Genomic DNA, 20847 nt, shown 5'->3' with positions numbered 1-20847 from the left:
TATCTAATATAATAAAACCGAAACACCATATAAACCCAGAAAAACTCACAAGTTTCACAAAAAGAAAAAAAATCAGTAGCTGCCGCGTGGCGTGAATTGCCCCTCTATTCTTGATGTTATGGTTCATTGTGGAGAGACTAAAACCTCATTTATTACTATAGATAGATGTACGTAAATCTCTCATTCTACAATTATTAATCAAGTCTAATCATTAAAAATTGATTGTTAATTAATGTTTGAACTTAATAATTAGGTAGCGACAAAAAAGAACTGACCAGATCATATAAGGTATTTCATATTTATTACGATTTTGCTGGTGGGTAAAAGTTTGTAAGCTTTCTTCGATGTATCACCATCACATCTACTCATAAATCAACTTTAAAAGACCGCCCACGATTCTTCTTTACTATACTTGTTTTGTCACGAGGTTAATCAATGCGTTCGTTAATCGCCCCACTTTCTAATCTTCAATAAACTAACTTGTAATTTAACACAACAAAGTCTATTCGACATAAATTAGGTTTGAAAATAGTGATTGTTGAATAATGCCATGAATATGTTGGGGTTTAGTCTATTTGAATCTCACTAATGCTAAGGTTTTCTGACACAATTATATATATTTTGTGTTTTCTCTAAACTTAGTTAACAGCCGTAGAGAGAAAACTAAATCAGATATTCTTGTAGACATAAGAGGCAGCAGAGAGGTTTGAGGCTATTTATCCCTTGTTGATGGAAGTAGCCCTTGCACCAGATACTATTAGTAGTGCAAATGCACTGAAACAGATATTCACTTTTTCCTGGAAATTAGCTGGTGGACAAGGTATTTGGTAACAAACAAAAATCTCTCTCTGTTGGTTTGGTGGTTCTTTTGAATTAACCCTTGCTTGTTTGTTTACAGGAAATCCTGCTCTAGCCAATGAAGCTACAGCAATCGCCATCAGTGTCTAACACAAAACATTGATTGCTTTAAGCAATGGGATGTTCTCTACATGGAGAATCTTGAAGCTAGCGTTTCTCTTCTTAAAAAGCTTGTGGACGAATGGAAAGTTCATCCCCTCAAACTATCATCATCACCGAGTGATACTCTCACTATCAAGCATGCTATGAATAGCTTCAAGATGAAGGTAATAAATAATGCCTCTCTTAGAATCTTCTAAGCTACTATTAACTGAAGTGACAAATAAAAGCTACTATTAACTAATTATCATCTCTGACCTCACCTACTATAAAATACTATTGTTGTCTGTAGAAAGAAAAAGCCATAACTGAAGGAGTAACTAATCTTTCTCTTTACAAAGAAGTTGACAAGTCGTGCAAACTAATATCGAGGAGACTCTCATGTGGCCTCAGATTAGCATCCTTGACCGCTATGGCTATAGCAGCTGCAGGAGGCTTTGCTGGAGCCGCTCTTTTTCATTCTATCTTGCCAATTGTAGGGGATGGATTTCACCATCCCTCAAAGCCCAAAGAATAGACGGCCCGGCCCGTGAAAGAAGAAACAACGGCTCGGCTTGACAACTCTGATCGACTGCGTCTCGCCGCGATTTAGGAGTGCTTTCGATCATCCATTGACTCGACGCCCTTGGCTTGATGACTGCTCAAGAACGATATGGGTCTCTCGGCCCAACGAGTAAAAGGCTCATACGAACAACGCAAACTAGGTCACAGAGAAGCATCAGGTCGAGTATATAAGGGAAACATGAGACAACGGAAGGGGGATCCGAAATCAACTACACACACCCTAAGCGGCTAGATTAGGGTTTTCACCTTCATCTCGTCTCGTTTAGTTGTACCTTTTTGGTTAAGCTCTCCGAGCTCTGGTTTCCTTTCGTCTCGTTTAGTTGTACCTTTTCGGTTAAGCTCTCCGAGCTCTGGTTTCCTTTCTGTCACTCATTTCCATACTTTGTAACCGACCAAACACTTTTCCGACCATCAATAAGACGTCTTTGCTTAAACCCACATCTTATTTTATATTTACCATTTCCCGTTCAAGTAGTTGGCGGCCACCATGGGGCATCTAGCAAAGTAATGTCGACAAGATGGTTATGAGCAACGATGATTCTTCGTCCGGCGAAGAACACGAAGCTCGTGAAGCAACGCTCACACCGGTTATGGCGACCCCAGCACCGTTGCCACCTGCCTCCATAGACACTATCATGGCGCGCCTCGCTTAACAAGACGCGGCTCAGAAAGCGGCGGCCGACCAAATCACGGCTCTCGTCAAAATCCTCACCCCCCTCGCCGCGAATGTTGAAGCCTCGATGGCGCAGTATCGACGACATCTGTTTAACACATACTGAGCAACTGGTACCGCGCCAGCCCAGGCTGAAGACCAAGAAATCAACGACGGCGATACGGCGCAAACCCCCTGTGGCTTCGACACGCAGACCATAAACGAGCTCGCCGCGCTAAAACAGTCCGTCCTCGATATCAACTCTAAAATCCATCACGTGACGACGTCGGCGCCGCAAATCGAGCGCGTCCTCGCCGAATCCCTCCGCACGCCGTTCACAAAAGAGATAACTAGGGTTCGACTCCGAAAGATGGAAAAACTCCGTCTTCCGACCTTCGATGGTGTTTCCGACCCTTCCACTCACGTCACATCCTTCAACATCGCGATGCGACGTGCAAACTTTTCCGACGAGGAGAAAGACACCGACTTTTGCCAAATTTTCGTCGAAACCCTAGAAGGACCGGCCCTCAACTGGTTCATCGGTCTCAAAGAAAACTCAGTCAACTGTTTTCACGACCTCTCAACTGCCTTCCTCAAGAACTATATCATGTTTACTCGCCAGAAAGCCACAGCCTCAGACCTCTGGAATCTCACTCACGCCAACGGTCAAAGTCTCCGGGATTTCATGGAGAAGTTCAAGGCCATCGTCTCAAAGGTCGATGTCCCAGACCATGTGGCGGTCGAATCGTTAATGAACACCCTCCACATCAAATCGCAGTTTCGAGCCGATCTTTACCGAAGCCCGACGAGGTCGGTATCCGACGCTATAGCCCGATCCCACAACTTTATTCGCATGGAAGAAGATACCAGGGCGAAGGTAGCCAAAGAAGCAGCGGGGAAACAAACGTCCGCTCGAACTAACGATACCCGCTCGTAGCCTCGACAGCACTCTTCCGTTGGGAAAGCCAACCAGAAGAAAGGCTATGTTAGCGCCGGCGACGACGAAGAACCATCAAGCTCCACGGCCGTTGTGCGAGAGAAGGGATGGAATCACTGGGATCGAGACTCCACCCAGAAATCACCAAGCTCCTCCAAGCCGACAGGCTCGAACTCCGCATAACCCAACAAGTGGTGTGCGTACCACAAAGTATGATCACACGACACAAAAGAGTGCAAAGTCCTTTTTGGGCAGTTCCTCGAGTCACTCGACAACGGCAAAATCGAGATAGCACCTCCCCCGCATAAGCCAAAGAATAACAAGAGCTGGAGCAAAAACAAAGAGAAGAAGGCTCAGAAATCTCAAGGCAAAGCTCCCCAAGACGAGGAGAGGACGGGTCTGGAGGAAGCCCCCATGAAATCTCGAAGACGAGTCCACCGACGATGAGCGGCCGAGGAATCGGCGACGAGTGGAGGTGATACTTTCTCGCCCCTGCAGCTCGTCCGACGACGAGATCCCACACATGGTTCCTGACCTGCACGACAAGTTGAGGCGGGAAACGGCGCAACCTTTCGCCACCAAAACAAATCCCGCAGACCTATGGATCCTCCTAAAGAGAAAGATCACGACGGACGATTCAAGCCTCCGACCTCGCGTCATCGAGCTTTGCGAATAGCTCAACTAGAAAACCGACGACTTGCGGGTCAAACTCAATCGGTCGAAGGGATCCGACATAAGGCATTGTCTCAAAGCGAAGAAACAACACCTCGAAACAGATTCGACAGACGGAAGTCCTACCGGCCTACGAACGCAACTGGAGATGATGCGAGCCACTCGCACACCACATCTCAACGTTATAATGGGCGGCTCACCTCCCTGTGGAGACTCGGTCCATGAAGGATTATCGACGACAAGCCACCACCTCGCGGAAGTGGCCTTCGCAAGACGAGAATGATCATTAGATCACTTTCTTCGCTACCGATACTCGCGGCATCCATATGCCGCATAACGACCCACTCCTCATCGATATTGGAATCGGTGAATGCCAGGTCACAAAAGTTCTCGTCGACACTGGCAGCTCAGTCGATCTCATCTTTCGAGATACACTCGATAAGATGGGGATCGATTTACGAGATATGAAGCCATCTTCTCGAACCCTCACCGGTTTCAACAGAGCCTCAGAACAGATGATCGGCACTATTCGCCTCCCAGTTTATGCAGGCGATGTGGTTCGAACCATTAAGTTCTCCGTCATTCGCGCCAAAGCACCTTATAACGCCATCCTCGGGACACCCTGGCTGCATTCTATGAAATCCATTCCCTCGACTTATCATCAATGCGTTAAGTTCTCTGGAAAGGATGGCACCACGAAGATGATCCGCGGGGATCAGCGCGCCGCGAGGGAACTGCTCATCGCCACATTTAAGCTGCAATGTTCAATTTCCCTCGTCAACTCGGTCGCCAAACCGATCCACAAAATCTACCCCCAGAAAGAGGAAATCCGCGAGGTTCCTCTCGAAGAATCTGATCCATAAAAATTCGCGTGCGTCGGAGCGTTTCTCTCCGACGAAATGCATACGCAGATTGTCTCTTTTCTCAAGGCAAACGCTTTGACTTTTGCATGGACGAACTCGGACATGAAGGGAATCGACCCCGCGGTGACATCTCACGAATTGAACGTCGATCCTCCGTTCAAACCTATCCGGCAGAAAAAACGAAAGCTGGGACCAGAACGATCTAAAGTTGTGAACGAAGAAGACGATCGTTTGCTAGACGCGGGGTTCATCACCAAAGTACGGTACCCCGAGTGGCTAGAAAATCCCGTTGTTGTGAAGAAAAAGAGCGGTAAATGGCGCATTTGCATCGACTTCACCGATCTCAACAAAGCATGTCCCAAAGACAGCTATCCGCTTCCTCACATCGATCATTTGGTGGAGTCGACGGCTGGTAACAAGCTCTTGCCTTTCATGGACGCATTCTCGGGATACAATCAAATCCTGATGCACCCAGACGACCGCAAGAACCTTGGTAATTAAGTCCCCCTGACACCATGGAAGTCTATATTGACGATATGCTTGTCAAATCCCTCCATGCTAATGACCATCTCGCTCACATGCGAGACTGCTTCGACACACTGAATGCATACGAGATGAAGCTCAACCCTGCAAAATGTACTTTCAGCGTCACCTCGGGAGAGTGATTAGGATACATCGTAACTGATACGCCCCGGTTCGAGGATCAGTCCATCGGAGCCAACTAGTATGGAGATCAGGACGTTCAGCTCATTTCAACCGAGATTCGTTCATCCGACCGTACCGATCAGACTGACCGAGCAGTCCCGCGTATATCCCAATTGAAGCTCAGACAAAAACCACGACCAGATGACCGAATCCCCCGAACTGGAGCTTGACTTTCCATACTGTTTTGCATTCTAAGATCAACGGTCAAGACAGAACTGAATTCGAACGAGTGGATTTCAAGATAGACCGTGTAACTTCATCTCTGGCTAGTTCGGACTGTACTGGCTCGCGTACTGGCCGTGTCCGCAGGACATGTTCAAGATACATTGAACCTGGACAAATATTCAAGTTGTCGTCCAGCTGTTGCCCTGCTGTTGTCCAGCCCATTTTCTACCATTTTCTATCTCTCTTTTTCATGTATTTCTTTTATTATCTTTGACTAGAGATTCCTATAAATATGTAATCTCTACAATGAATAAAATCAGTTCATTTTGGTTGTTTATTTTCGTTCTTCTTCTCTGAGTGAGAGAGTTTTTAGCTTGTTCATCGGTTTGAACCGGCTCGTTGATTTGGTGGTCAGCCAATCATCTTTTTGTGTCGTTTGGTGGTTAGCCAACACATCTTCATCGTTTCTTAGGTGGTTAGCCTTAGATCGTGGTATATAAAGAGCCATTCCGCATCTCTTGACGATCCATTCATTCCATTCCAGTTCAAGAAGTTCATCGCCTTCTCGGTTCATATCAAACACCCGGCCAAAGCCATCCTTCCCGTTTTGGGCGTATCAACTTGGTATCAGAGCCACTTTGGCTGGTTTGTTTTTTATCTTCTTTTCATCTTCTCATCTCGTCATCGTTTTATTTTCTTATTTCTTTTTGGATCCGGGTTGTTCCTTTACTCCCTTGTGATCGCCATTTAAAAAAAAAATCGATAAAAAAAGGAGTAAAAGTTTGGCTTGAATCACTTCTGAAGAGAAATCCAGGGGGAGTGGTGGAAGAGAAACTCTGCTGGCTAAAGAGAAACCCAGCCTTAGGATAGTTAAGGCGGATCCACACAAAAATATCTCTTCGTTTTTCTTTCTCTTTTCTTTTTTCCACAAATTTTGTTTTGGGTTTTGTTTGCTTAATCTTGACTGTCTATCATCCTTTGAACCAGTGAAAAAACTCTGTGTGATCACCTAAAAAAATCGAGAGCTAAACAATTTGTGAGTGTGAGGGTTTTTATTTGCTAACTTTTTATTAAGTGTTTTCAGGATGATTGGACTTCACGGGAAATCGAATCTGGCTTCAACCCCACAACAAGACGTTTTTTATCCCTTAAGAATCGCGTTTGAAAAAAAAATCCAGACGATTTTTGGAGATAAGAAACAGTTTGTTTCTAATGGGTTTGATGTTGTGTAGAAACAAAGGAAGAAACAAAACATGTACGATGATGAGAAGTGGCTCAGAAGTGGTGATCGTCCCTTCACCAAAACCAAGAGGAGCAGCCGTGATGTGATTGACCAGAACGAAATTCAGACTTATGCTAGCTTGGAGAAAATGTTGCATAAGGCGATTCATGCTTTCCGCCAACTCAAAAAGAAGGGAAACACCTACACTTCATCAGCACCAAAACAACAATGTAAGTCTTCTTATCTTTCAAATTCTGATTTGAAAACTAATAAGATTTCTTTTGATAAAAGCAAAGCTGTGAAATCCACAAGCAAGGTTCTTTCTACCAGGTGCTTCAAATGCCATAGGGTCGGTCATTATGTCAACAAGTGCCAAAAACAGAAACCGTTGGTGACTTTGGAGAACGTTGAAACCGAGCCAGAAAAGGAAGTATCCATCCAAAAGTCAGACCAAACTCAAAGTGAGCTTTGTGTTGATTATAATCCTTTTGCTTATAATCCTTTTCCTTTTAATGATTCAGATTTGAGGACAAATCTTTTTGAAGAGGAAGGGAATGATACGCCCCGGTTCGAGGATCAGTCCATCGGAGCCAACCAGTATGGAGATCAGGACGTTCAGCTCATTTCAACCAAGGTTCGTTCATCCGACCGTACCGATCAGACTGACCGAGCAGTCCCGCATACGTCCCGATTGAAGCTTAGACAAGAACCATGACCAGACGACCGAATCCCCCAAACTGGAGCTTGTCTTTCCCGTACTTTTTTGCATTCTAAGATCAACGGTCAAGACAGAACTGAATTCGAACGAGTGGATTTCAAGATAGACCGTGCAACTTCATCTCTGGCTAGTTTGGACTGTACTGGCTCGCGTACTGGCCCTGTCCGCAGGACATGCTTCAAGATACATTGAACCTGGACAAATATTCAAGATGTCATCCAGCTGTTGCCCTGCTGTTGTCTAGCCCATTTTCTATCATTTTCTATGTCTCTTTTTCATGTATTTCTTTTATTATCTTTGACTAGAGATTCCTATAAATATGTAATCTCTACAATGAATAAAATCAATTCATTTTGGTTGTTTATTTTCGTTCTTCTTCTCTTAGTGAGAGAGTTCGTAGCTTGTTCATCGGTTTGAACCGGATCGTTGATTTGGTGGTCAGTCAATCATCTTTTGTGTCGTTTGGTGGTTAGCCAACACATCTTCATCGTTTCTTAGGTGGTTAGCCTTAGATCGTGGTATACCAAGAGCCATTCCATTCTCTTGACGATCCATTCATTCCATTCGCCTTCTCGGTTCATATCAAACATCCGGCCAAAGCCATCCTTCCCGTTTTGGGCGTATCAATAACCCAACGAGGTATCGAAGCGAATCCAAAGTAAATCACGGTGATCCTCGATATTAACAGGTTCATCTCACGATCCACCGACAAGTGCCTTCCTTTCTACGAACTCCTGCGAGGTAACAAGAGGTTCGTCTGAGATGAGAGATGCGAAGAAGCTTTCAATCAGCCAAAGCATTACCTCACAACACCTCCGGTCCTATCAAAACCCGAAGCAGGCGATACGCTGTCGTTATACATCGCCATCACTTCCTCGGCAGTCAGCAGTGTCCTCATCCGAGAATACCGAGGCGAGAAAAAGCCCATTTTTTACATCAGTAAACGAATGACAGATCCTGAGACTCGTTACCCGACTCTCGAGAAGATGGCTCTCACCGTCGTTACCTCGGCAAAAAAACTCTGACCTTACTTCCAGTCGCACACAATCGAGATCATCTCCAATCAACCTCTTCAGACTGATGCAGAACACTAACCAATCCGGGAGATTGACCAAGTGGGCAATGGAACTCAGTGAGCACGACATCGTGTACAAGAATTGCATAGCAGCCAAGTCGCAGGTCCTCGCCGATTTCCTGATCGAACTAACCCCAGACCTCGAACAGGATCTCATCCTCCCTAGCAAAAATTGGATCCTGCACGTAGATGTTTCATCTACGAACAAAGGTTTGGGAGCAGGCGTGCAACTACAATCTCGAACCGGAGAACTCATTAGACAGTCGTTCTGTTTTGGATTTGCTGCATCAAATAATGAGGCCGAGTACGAGTCTCTCATCGTGGGACTCCGACTCGCCAAAGCTGTCAAAGCAAAGCGAGTCAGTGCCTACTGCGACTCTCAGCTTGTAGTGAGTCAGTACCTCGGCGATTATGACGTACGTAACGAATGGATGGATGCATACCTCAAACTCGTACAAGACCTCACGCGAGACTTCGAGTTCTTCGAACTCACGAAGGTCCCTCGTGGGGACAACATATGCGCGGATGCACTCGCGGCCCTTGGGAGAAAACTGCACGATCAGGTCAAGAGAACAATCCCGATTCACAAGATCGAGAGACCGAGCATCAACCTAAAGGCCGAAAAGACAGCAATCACTGCATCCGTCGCTAACGAGATGATAATCGATGAAGCGGAGCCTAGCACTCCGGAGACCCAGCCACAAGATTGGCGACAACAGTTCATCGAATATTTAGCCAACGGTAAACTGCCCACTGAGAAGTGGGAGGCGCGACGACTCAAACGACGCAGCGCACACTACGTCGTCATGGATGGCGAACTCCACCGATGGACAGCGACCAAGGTACTGCTTAAATGCATCTCCGGAGACGAAATGAGAGTCGTCATGGCCGAAACACACGAAGGAACGGGAGGCAATCATTCGGGTGGGCGAGCTCTCGCATTAAAGGTCAAGAGTCACGGCTTTTATTGGCCAACCATGAACGCGGATTGCGAATCCTACGTCCGCAAGTGCGACAAATGCCAGAGACACGCCTCGACTATCCACAGCCCAACATAACTACTTCATACTCTGACTGCACCATATCCGTTCATGCGCTGGGGGGTGGACATCATAGGTCTGATGCCGAACTCTCGACAGAAGAGATTCATCCTGGTTTTGACAGACTACTTTACCAAATGGGTCGAGGCCGAAGCATACGCCAGAATCACCGATAAGGAGGTGCAGAGGTTCTTCTGGAAAAACATCATCTGCCGACATGGACTCTCTTACGAGATAATCACTGACAACGGATCCCAGTTCATTTCCCACAACTTCAAGGAGTTCTGCGACAGATGGCCAATCCGCCTCAACATGTCAACACCGAGGAACCCGCAGAGCAACGGCCAGGCCGAGTCTACAAACAAGACCATCATTGACGGGCTAAAGAAACGACTTGACCTGAAGAAGGGTTGCTTGGCCGATGAACTAGATGGTATCCTATGGTCCCACAGGACGACCCTGCACGGAGCAACAAAAGCTGCTCCTTTCTCGATGGCCTATGGAATCGAAGCAATGGCACCCGCCAAAGTAAACGTCACCAGCCTACGCCGTTCCAAGATGCCGCAGAATGTCGAACTCAACCGAGACATTCTCCTCGACACACTCGATGACATTGAAGAAAGGCGCGACCAAGCGTTACCTCGCACTAAAAATTATCAGCATCAGATTGAGAGCTACTACAACAAAAAGGTCAAGTCTCGACCTCTCGAACTAGGAAACCTCGTCCTCAGAAAGGTGTTTGAAAACACCAAGGAGTGGAAGGCTGGTAAGCTCGGAGCCAACTGGGAAGGGCCATACAAGATCGTTGAAGTAATCAAGCCCGGGGTCTACCGCCTAGAAACTTCAAAAGGTGAGGCAGTACCACGCGCTTGGAACTCGAAACACCTCCGACTTTTCCATTCCTAGTACAAAAAAAAAGACCGAGTAAATGTGCTCCCAGCCACTTTTACTCAAAAAAAAAACCGAGTAAATGCGCTCCGAGCTACTTTTACTCGAAAAAAGAGAACTACGAATTGGATTGATCCCCCACAAGGGGTACGTAGGCAGCTTTCACGGGTCCAACTATAACAAAACAAAAAAAAAACTTCTTTCATCAAAAGGTCTGCCCGAAAGACAGGCGGACAGGCGAGCGAACGCCAGGCGAGCGAACGCATATCACCATGCGATACCCCGGACGAGCACGCTCCAGCCAATCGATCAAACGCACAGGTACTCGCACCCCACGCGAGCGTGTACTGATCAGACACGCGCTAACGGGAGTCTGGTTATATCACGATATCACTCGATATGCCCGAAATGATTACTCAGGATCATTTCATTATTTACTAAGTAAGGTTTGGCCGACCAAATGCTTAGAAGTTAATTTGAAATCAGTTCGGAACCATCATCATTTAAAAGACCTTTAAATCCTAAGTTGTCCACCTTTAGCCCACTCCTAGTCGACACACCGACAGCGGAGCGAACGCATATGGGACCCTAACTGGCGAAAAATCGGTAACGAAATAAGTTATAACCGAGTCAATAAGATTGTTAGGAGATTTTTGTGTAGGTCCTTTTGGAGTACTACGGAACGGAGGACAAGACTTATATATCGAAGTGCTTTTGAGTGTTTGTGAGAAGATTTAATAAAAAGAGAGTTGAAAAGAGATGTTATTAGATAGGCGAGCAAGAATTACAAGATATTTGAGTAAGAACCCTAACTCTAGCCGCCTAGATCTAATCTCTAAGTCTTGGAGTTGTAGAAGTGTTGATCCCTTGCTCTAGGGTTTAGAGTCGTCTTATATAGTTGTCCTTAAGTCGGTTTGAGGTGGTTCAAGTAAGAGGAATTCTACCATATCCGGAAATATGGAAGGTACTTCTTATCGGAAGTTTTCCATTTTTCCCGGAGGGTAGTTCTCAGGGGTAGTTCTGAAGGGTAGTTCTTGGAGGTAGTTCCTGGAGATAGTTCTTGAGTTCCTGAGTTCCTTTCAGATTTTTGTGAGGACCCGGGGTACTCTGTAGCAGGGACCCAGAGGTCTGGATCCTGCTCGGAGCCTGGAGGAAAAGGATACCTGAGTGTTTTTCCCCAACAGTTTGCCCCTTATTTATCGATTTCGTCATCGAACTCGGGGAATAACCTGTGCACTCAAGTCAAGCGGAGTTGCTCATTCTCAGCAGGCTTCCCTTGGGTAGGATCCCGGCTTCGTTCCACGTTTTTGAGTCTTTCCTTAGGCTGGGGCTTAGTGTTGAGTTCTGGCGAGGTTTGACGCTCTTGGCGTGTTCCAGAGTTTCTGCGACTTTTCCTAGATTTCTTGAACTTGAGGGATTTTGAGTCCAGGATCCTCTGGGGAGGCAGGTCCAAGCTGGGAACCTGATGATGTCAATCTTTTCGTGGCAAGACGCCATTTACAAAGTCTGCTTCTTTCCGAGAATTCTTGTCAGTGAAGGCCGAGGACTCTTTCCTAATCTGAGAGATCTTCTCCTTTAATATCGGATTGTGGTTGGTATCCCACGCGCCTGAAATGAGGGGGAATTTTGAATTTCAAATCTCTCCCAGATCTTGAAGATTCCGAGACACGCGGCCTTCTTCTTTATATGCCCTCGTTCGTCTTCATTTTGTCGGCATCTGTCTTCCTTCTCTGCGCCTTGATTCAGGTACTGCTTTCTTCTTCTCGTTTTTCTTTTAAGGTTGTGTAGTCGGGTCGACCTTCCCATTAGCAAGGTCCATGAGCTGCCCTTCCTCACTATCCTCTTGATTTATTGGATAGGAATCATCCGATCCTATGTCTAAGCGCTCTGCTTCCTCTGTTCCCTTGTCGGCCGATGAGTCCAGGTCGAGACGTCGAGTGGGTTCTCCAGCTTCTCGATCCGGAAGTTCTTCAGATACAGACGTGACGCCCAACTACGATCTGACCGCTCCCGTACCGTTCACTTATACTACCCCTATGTCTCTAGGCCCAGCCTCAACGGTTACCGCTGATGATTTGGTTGAATGGCGAGATAGGTACTCCTTACCTCCTCATGTCCTCCTGCGAGTTCCCACTTCCGAGGAACGAGCTTCCGGCCACACTCCAGGCGAGATTGCCGTCTATGAGGCGTTCTTCGAGATTGGCTTTCGAGGGGTGATCCCAACACTCATCGTTGGTCTGGGTGATTTCTTCGAGATTTCTCTTTCCCAACTCAATCCTCCAGCCTGGGGAATATTGATTGCCATCCAGAAACTAGGCGATCTGGAACACATATCCCTTGGTATAACGAGGTTTTGTTTGCCTATCATTTGGCCCTCTCAACGGGGGAGAGGGGCGTCTTCATCTTCGTCCTCGCAGTGGTTTGACGATCGTGGAGGAACTGCCCAGGTCTGAGCGGAAAGGGCTGGTCTTTAACAAAATATGGGCAGAAAGATAAGCCTTTATGTCGCTCCCTGGGTCCACTTACCAGTGGAATATTATAGGTAGTTGTAGGGTATGTTCGGACTCTTCTGATGAATGGCCATCCACTTACTGTTTGTGTATTTCTTTGCAGCTGGTACTCATCCTGCTCCCCCTGAAGGAGAAAACTCTGTTCTTCAAGCTCAGAGGCTTCCTCTCGACCGTCGCCAGGTGAACATCTTGGTTGGTGAAACCGTACTTTGATGCAGCAGTCTTTGGAGTAAGCACATCTTTTGCGGATTTTCCTTTTCTTTCTCAGCATCTAATCGTAGCTTGTGTGCAGAAAACATGTCGGGGAGTGCAGCTGGCGAATTCTTTGCGGCTTATCAGGATGTCCGCAAAGAAGGGATCTGCCAGTAAGACAGCGTCTGGAGATGATGTAGTGATCACAGGTAGTCGCCGTGCTACTGTAGTGAAAGTAGAACCAACTTCTTCATCCCAGGGGAGAAAGACCAGAGGTGGTGGAGCTGCGACCAGGGCATCCCGTCAATCGGCTGACGCAGGTCATCCCGTAGGCATTCTGGTTATGGCCTTGTCTAACTTGAACCTATCGGTGTTTCCCAAAGATGGGACTGTCCTCCCGGTTGGGAGTACCTTCGAAGTGATCCAGGCTCTGCAGGGTGGACTTCTTAGGGTAAGTTCCTTTATTTTTTCCTGAGTTCTCCATATGCGGTTCCTGAGGAATTTCCATGTTCTTGCAGACGGCCTCTCAACTTTATCATCTCAAAGAGCAGTTGTCTACCCAGGATGTTTCGTCCGTTAGAGAGGAGCTTGAGGCTGCTAGGCGTGAAGCTCTGGAGGAGAAGGACCGTCGGGTGGCTATAGAGCTCGAAATCCGTGACATTAAGGAAAAGATAAAGGCGTCAGAGAAGGTGGCGGAAGCGTCCTCTGCTGATGTGTTGGCTGCCAATAGGGAGAACCAGAAGCTGGTGGAAGAGATTGATACTCTTAAGGCGGCTGCGGAGAACTTCAATCTCGAAATGGTAATGGCTGTGAATGGGGCGCGAGTCCTTGCTCGCTAGGAGTTGATGAGGGAATGGCTGAAGAAGCAAAGTGACCAGTGTGACTTGGCCAAGGCGCTGGATCAGTACAAGATGGTGATGATCGAGGAGGCTAGGAACAAAGGGGTTGCTCCTCCTTCTTTTGATGATGAGCCAGCTATCCCTCTGACCTCTAAGATGGACTTGGGATCCTCTGCTAGGACTTGAGGACCTAGGCTTGTGCCTATGCTTCTTTTTACTTTTTGAATAATAACTTTGGAAATTTCGTTGGCCTTTCAAGGCTTCTTTTGTAATACAATGGTCCTTGGTGACTTTTTATGAATTCCTTTCTGCTTGCTATCTTGCTTTTGCGGTCGTTTCTGTCTAGTAGTATTTTGCTCTGCAAATATATCTTCATCTTCGCCTTAAGAACCTGGGTCCCGCTGTTTAAAGGACTCAGAGTTTGCTTGAGAATATGGGAGTTCGTAGGGGGCTTCATAGATTGCAGGAGAGTTTAGGGACCGTATGATCCTAGGGCTTGTCTTCAGGGAGCTCGGAGTCTTTCTGTATGTTAGGATACCGTCTGGGATTCGAATATCTGGTAGGAGTTTGAGGATCGTACGCCTGGGAACCTGGGGGTTCAGTATTTAGGAGAGCCCGGAGGCTTGAAGAATCCGGAGATTTGTTGAGTTCTCAGAAGTCTGTTGGGGACTCGGATGTCCGATCCCAGAGCTCGTGTTGGAAGAAATAGCTTTTGGAATTTGGGAGTTCTGCTGGAACTCGGAAGTTCGCTTGAGAACTCAGAAGTTTGTTAAGACTTAGAAGTCCGTTTTTGAAAGTTTGTTTGGGAACTGGAAAGTTCTTTTCAGGACTTGGAAGTCTTTTGTTTGTGATAACCCTGGGGTTCTCACGTTCGAGCCCGGAATCCTAAGAACTTGTAGTTCGTAGAAATCCGGAGTGTTTTGTTTTGCAGGGACCGTATTCCGTCCACCTAGGCAGGACTACTACCGGTACCTGTTGGGACCTCGCATTCTACCGCTCGGAAGCTGGTCACTATCGAGTTTCGTGCTGCATTATGGTTCTGCAGGAAGCTACTATCAGACTTGGGGGTGCTGGTTATGGAACCGGGAACCCAGTGTTCCAGGCTTGTTCTTCCGCTTTCCACGTCTGGAGAACCAGGGGTTTATGTATTTCTCACTTTGGAAATATGCAAATTCCCTGAATTAACTCGGAGGTGTCACAATACTCTTGCTTATGGGGCCCCGATAATTCTATGGCTCTAGGCCTATACCGGGGTTATAGATAGTTTTCACAAGCATAGTCAGGTTTGATCAAACCCATTCCTGCCTTAAAGTCTCATATCCGTTATTGTTTTTGTGTGGGCGTGCCACGTATTAGTGAGGCTGAGCTGGGATCAATGGTTCCGAGGGACCTGATCCAACCCTATATGCCCCTTTAAGGATGATGGTTTATTGCCATCTATTATAGTCGGAACTATTTTATTAAATAAGCTTCGTCCGTGGAAATTTAGCATACATAGGAGTAAAAAATCATTATGCTTAAATATAAGTAATAATAAATCATAGTCTGGAGACCGTATTAGAAGTGATGTGCTTTGAGCTACGATGGGTTCCAGCGGTAGTGTTTTTACCTTAGTTGTCTCGGAGTCTTTGAACTCATGTAGATTCTTTGCTGGTCCGACCATCCTTCTTTCTTACGATACTGGTTCCGGCGTTGGTTGCCCCTGGATATACTTCTGCTGCTGCGGTAGCCTGGTCATTGAAGGCCTGGAGAGATCCTTGTATAGTCCTTGGCTGGTAGGCTTTGAGCATGTCAACGGCAGGTTTTGTGCCCCAGCCTTCGTGGACCTCTTTGGAGTCCGCTACGGTTAGTTGGCGTACCCTGAAGGTGGTCTCTACTTGAGCTCTGAAATGGATAGTTGTGCTTGCTTCGGGGATCCTCCTGGGAGTGTTGGCTTTATTGAGTATCTCGTCTTCGGCTTTTCTTGGAAAATTGTGATCCTCAACAAGGAAGCAGGATTCCTGCCCCGGTGTGATATGGAGTCCTCTTGCAGTGCTGGTGCCCCATTTCTTTCGGTCATTGTTGGGGAAAAATACCCTGGTATCATTTCCTCTAGCCTCCAGGCAGGATCCAGACGCTCGGATCCCCGATAAGGGAACACTCCGGGTCCCCGATAAGGGAACGCTCCGGGTCCCAGTTAGAAGGAACCTCGAGTTCGGTCCCTGGAACCGAGCTCCCTTCCAAGAAATGGAAAACATCCGACTAAGGAGAACTTTCCATATTTCCGAATATGGAAGAGTTTAACCTAATGAAACAGACTCCTAGGCGACTATATAAGAGCTACTAAAACCCTAAAACAAGGGAGCGACTTCTCCAAGGCTTAGAGACTAGAGTTAGACGGCTAGAATTAGGGTTCTTATCCAACGCCTTGTAACGATACCTTGTTCTTGTCTATTCATCTAATAATACGTCTCTTCAAGCCAATTCTCTTGTTATTCTCTTCAAAACAGTCTCAAATACATATAATTACACAAGGTTTACCAGCTTGTCCATCGTTCCGTAGTACTCACAAAGAGCCTACATAAAAATCCCCTAACAGTTTGGCGCTATAAGGAGGGGAGTAATCTAACTACGTGACGATGACGGTGGGTGAGCACGACGGCGAACCACCTGAGGCTACTCAAATAGTAGCTGACCTTCAGCAGAAGATAGACGGCCTGCGAGGCCAAATTACCGACATGCACCGAACTCAAGGAACTACCGGAGAAAACTCAAACCTCTCTTCAGAAGTCCAAAGTCTGAAAGAGAAACTTGACGAACACTCCAAACAGTTGGAGCAAAGCGCCGAGAAGCTCGGCCAGCCACAGACAGAAAACGCTGCCCTCTGGTCCGGGACCAGAATCAAACTCTCAACGCAGCAGGCAACAAGAAGCGTCGCTTCAACACCTGGTTTCGACCTATGGGAGATCTAAAAACTCCCAGCACCGGAGAAGATACCACTGACGCACCTCCTGCATCGTGGGTAGCTGGGGCAGCACAAGTAGGGACCGAGAATCCTCAGATCCACGATCTGGAGGAGAGCGATTCTGAGCCAGAACCCGAGGAGGCAGAAACTGAATCCTCCATAACCGCCTACCTGGAGCAGATGTTCTCCAAGAGATTCGATGCCATGCAATCTATGGTAGAACGCCTGCCAGGAGTAGCTCCCCCAATCCGAAGAAGTAACCTTGATTCCTACGCGGATAATCCCTTCGCGGAGGAGATTGCCTCGATTGAGATGCCTAGAAAGTTCTCCTTCCCCAGCATCAAGATGTATGATGGTACTGGTGACCCCGACGATCATATCGCGCAATACAAGCAGAGGATGCTGGCAGTTGTGCTCCCTAGAGAATCTCGTGAAGCCACGATGTGCAAAGGGTTCGGTTCCACTTTGATCAAACCTGCTTTACAATGGTACATCATCCTCCCTACCAGGTCCATATCTTCCTTCGCGAGCCTGAGTGACAAAGCAGGAGTCTGGAGAAGACTTCAGATGGTCTCTACGAGATCCTCCAACATCGAGTGGAACCTCTGCGAGACTACATAGCCCGCTTAGATAAGCCTGGGCAATATATCCGTAAACCGAACAACCGATCGGTACCCGGTCCGATTAAAGCGGTTCGATTCGGTTTCGGATTTTCTTAATAAACCATTCCGGTTCGTGATTTTGGGTTAGAATGGATGTCGGTTCGGATCGGGTAAAAACCCGACAACCGAATCATAACCACCGAAACCCGACAAAACTCAACCCTAGCCCCTCTTTCTTCCATTTTCGAATCGAGAGTAGATACACCACGATTATCTCCGGAAATCTCAACCAAACCTTTCCAAAATCTCAACTTGTGTATCATGCAATCCGAAATCCTTTCCATTACCCGAAAATCAAATATCCTCAATGAGTCTATCGTCGATTCAAACTCAAAACCCTTATTTCACGTCCTATATATGTCTCTGCAAATCCTTAGACTTGACAAGCCATTCCACCTCTTTAGACAGAAAGTAATCAATCCGAGGTGCTTATTTTTCTTCTCAATACTCGATGTATAATTCATGCTGCTTTATTTTTCAAATTTAAATTTTGGATAGATAATATTTTTTGTTTCGGAATTCGGGTTATGTCGTGTGATTTTTATTCTTAGTCTGAAAAGAATTAGACATTAAACTCGAATTGTGGTTTAGTTAGTTGTTCAGCTGTTCTTGTTTGTAATGATGCGTTCTTCAGCTGTTCTTGTTTGTAATGATGTGTGTGTAATGAGTAATTATGCGTGTGACGTTAGTTCTGCAGCTGTTCTTGTGTTGGTTCTTAAAGTTGAAATGATGTTAGTTCTTCAGTTCTTAAACTTGAACTAATTAACTTGAATTAATGTTAGTTCTTCGGTTCTTAAACTTGAATTTTGGTTTAGCTCGTAGTTCGTCTCTAGTTTTCATATATTGCAATGTTAGTTTCATGTTGGTAGTAGAACTCGTATTAACTATTTCAATGTTAGCTCGTCTCTATGTTGTTAGTTAAATAAGTCTAGAGCTAATACATGTTTTTTTTATCTTGCAGATGACATCCTCAGCTTTCGATAACCAAGCAACTGATGTTGAAATGGAAGGTGAACACCAAGAGTACCAAGAGACATTTGCGGCTGCAAATGCAACATCTGGAGCATCATCTCAGGCGCAGAAGGTGAAGAAGATGGTTGTGCCTAGGTCTACTGTGTGGGAACATTTCACCCGAAACAAAGAGAATCGAAACAAGTGTGTCTGTCACCATTGCCAGAAGATCTTTTCATGTGCATCCAAGTCAGGAACTTCTAACCTGAAGCAGCATCTGCAAATTTGCAAAGAGCACATAGCGTGGTTAACTTCTCAGAAAAAGAATCAGCAGCAGATTGGTAATGGAGGCAAACTGAAGGCATCGAAACTGACTGAAGCGATTTTCAAAGAAGCTTGCAACGAGCTGGTGGTGTTAGCAGAATTGCCACTTTCATTCAGTGAAAGTACTTCTTTTAAGCACTTCTGCGACAAGGTACAACCTTGCATAACGTAGCCTGCAACTTTTTACAACCAGCCTTTAGCTTTTTGAAATCATCAAACTTACTTACTCTTTTAATGTGTTGCTTTGCAAGGTTTTGCCTTTCAAGCCCCACTCAAGAAGGACATTGACAAGGAACATTGTGGAGATGTTTGTGAAAAAGAAAGCAGCGCTGAAGAACTTACTCATCACGAGTAAACAAAGAGTTTCACTGACAACTAATATTTGGGTATTTCAAGTGACAGGTACTTTTTGTTTTTAAACTTGTCGACAAATTGTTAATGGTTTTATACGCTTATAGTCTTATAACAATTGTTAATGGTTTAAAAACCAATTTTTATACGCTTATACAAATTGTGTCTATTGGTTTTCATGTCTTGCAGGTGCAAGTTATATGGTTATCACTGCACATTTCATTGACGAGCAGTGGCAGCTGAAGAAGTTAATCATTGGCTTCAAGTGTGTCATGGATCACAAAGGTTATACAATCTCTAATGTTATTTTAGAGTGTTTAGCTGACTGGGGTCTTGAGAGGGTGTTTTGCATCACAGTAGACAATGCAACCGCAAATACTTCTGCTATTAAGAGGTTTCATGAGAGCTTTATTTCCATTTCCTCTGATGCTTTTGTATTAGACGGGAATTTTTTACACATGAGGTGTGCGGCTCATATTATAAACTTGATAGATAAGGAGGGTTTAGGTGATTTAAGTGAGAATGTGTTAGCTATCAGGAATGCTGTTCAGTATGTTAGGTCCTCAACCACTAGGTTAAATGCCTTTGATCAGAGAGTCACAAATGGTAAGATGACTCGTGCTAGCTTGCCCCTGGATGTAAAGACTAGGTGGAATTCAAATTTCCTTACGCTATCTAGAGCATTACAGTTTAAGGTAGCATTTGATAGAATGGAAGCAGAAAATAGGCTGTACAATGACTATTTTATAGAGGTAGATAATGGGGCAAAGAGGTGTGGACCACCTGATTCTTGGGACTGGAAAGCTGTTGAGAAGCTTATCAGGTTTATGGTCATATTTTACAATAGCACCTTGGTTGTCTCTGCCTCATCTAAGGTCAATGCTTTCAAATGCTATGGTGAGATAGTGACAATTGAGAGAAATCTCACTGGTTTAGCTAGTAGCGTTGACTCTGAGTTGAAGTTGAAGGCATCGGAAATGTTGCAGAAGTTTTTAAAGTATTGGGATGGCATCAAGGGTGTCAACAAAATGTTGATCTTAGCAACCATCTTCGACCCTACACAGAAGATGCATTTCGCGAAGCTCTGTTTCGAGAAGCTGTATGGGAAAGATAGCTTCGAGGCTAAGGAAATGGCAAAGACGGTGACTGATCTTCTCACATCCATGTTTAAGGAGTACATCATGCGTTTGAAAGTAGCTTCTGTACAAGCATCACAGCCAACAGAAGCTTCTGGCGTCTCTGCTCAAGACTCTCAAGAAGAAGGAGTAGAAAGAATGGAACTGGTGGTTGAGGATTTCGGTTATGAAAGGATGGATGCTGTGTACAACGAACTTGTTGCAGAAAAAGGTGAAGACACTAGGGATGAGCTTGAAGTTTACTTGAAAGAGGCGGTTGAGAACCCAAAGCTCTTACCGGGAATGGAGTTTGACATTCTGTCGTGGTGGAAGGTGCATAAAATGAAGTATTCGGTCCTTGCAGAGATGGCGAGAGATCTGTTGGCTATGCAGGTTTCATCAGTGGCATCAGAAAGTGCATTCAGCACAAGTGGGAGGATATTGGAGCCTTGTCGAAAGCTGCTTGACTCACTACATGATAGAGGTTCTTATGTGTACTGA

The 20847-nt window shown here is 45.8% G+C and overlaps 1 protein-coding gene across 1 annotated transcript; it reads left to right on the top strand.

Moving 5' to 3' along the window:
• The first annotated feature begins 740 nt into the window (after positions 1 to 740).
• On the top strand, positions 741 to 20847 carry LOC106344516 (zinc finger BED domain-containing protein RICESLEEPER 2-like). Its single transcript, XM_013783880.1, has 5 exons — positions 741 to 820; positions 899 to 1124; positions 18567 to 19031; positions 19132 to 19282; positions 19421 to 20847. Exons 2-5 carry the CDS (start codon positions 990 to 992, stop codon positions 20845 to 20847), a joined length of 2178 nt encoding a protein of 725 aa, XP_013639334.1. The 5' UTR covers positions 741 to 820; positions 899 to 989.

Source organism: Brassica oleracea, chromosome C5 (assembly GCF_000695525.1).
Source record: "Brassica oleracea var. oleracea cultivar TO1000 chromosome C5, BOL, whole genome shotgun sequence".
Classification (NCBI taxonomy): Eukaryota; Viridiplantae; Streptophyta; class Magnoliopsida; order Brassicales; family Brassicaceae; genus Brassica; species Brassica oleracea.
Note: the sequence above shows the minus strand (reverse complement) of the source record. Positions and strands in the feature narration are given on the sequence as shown.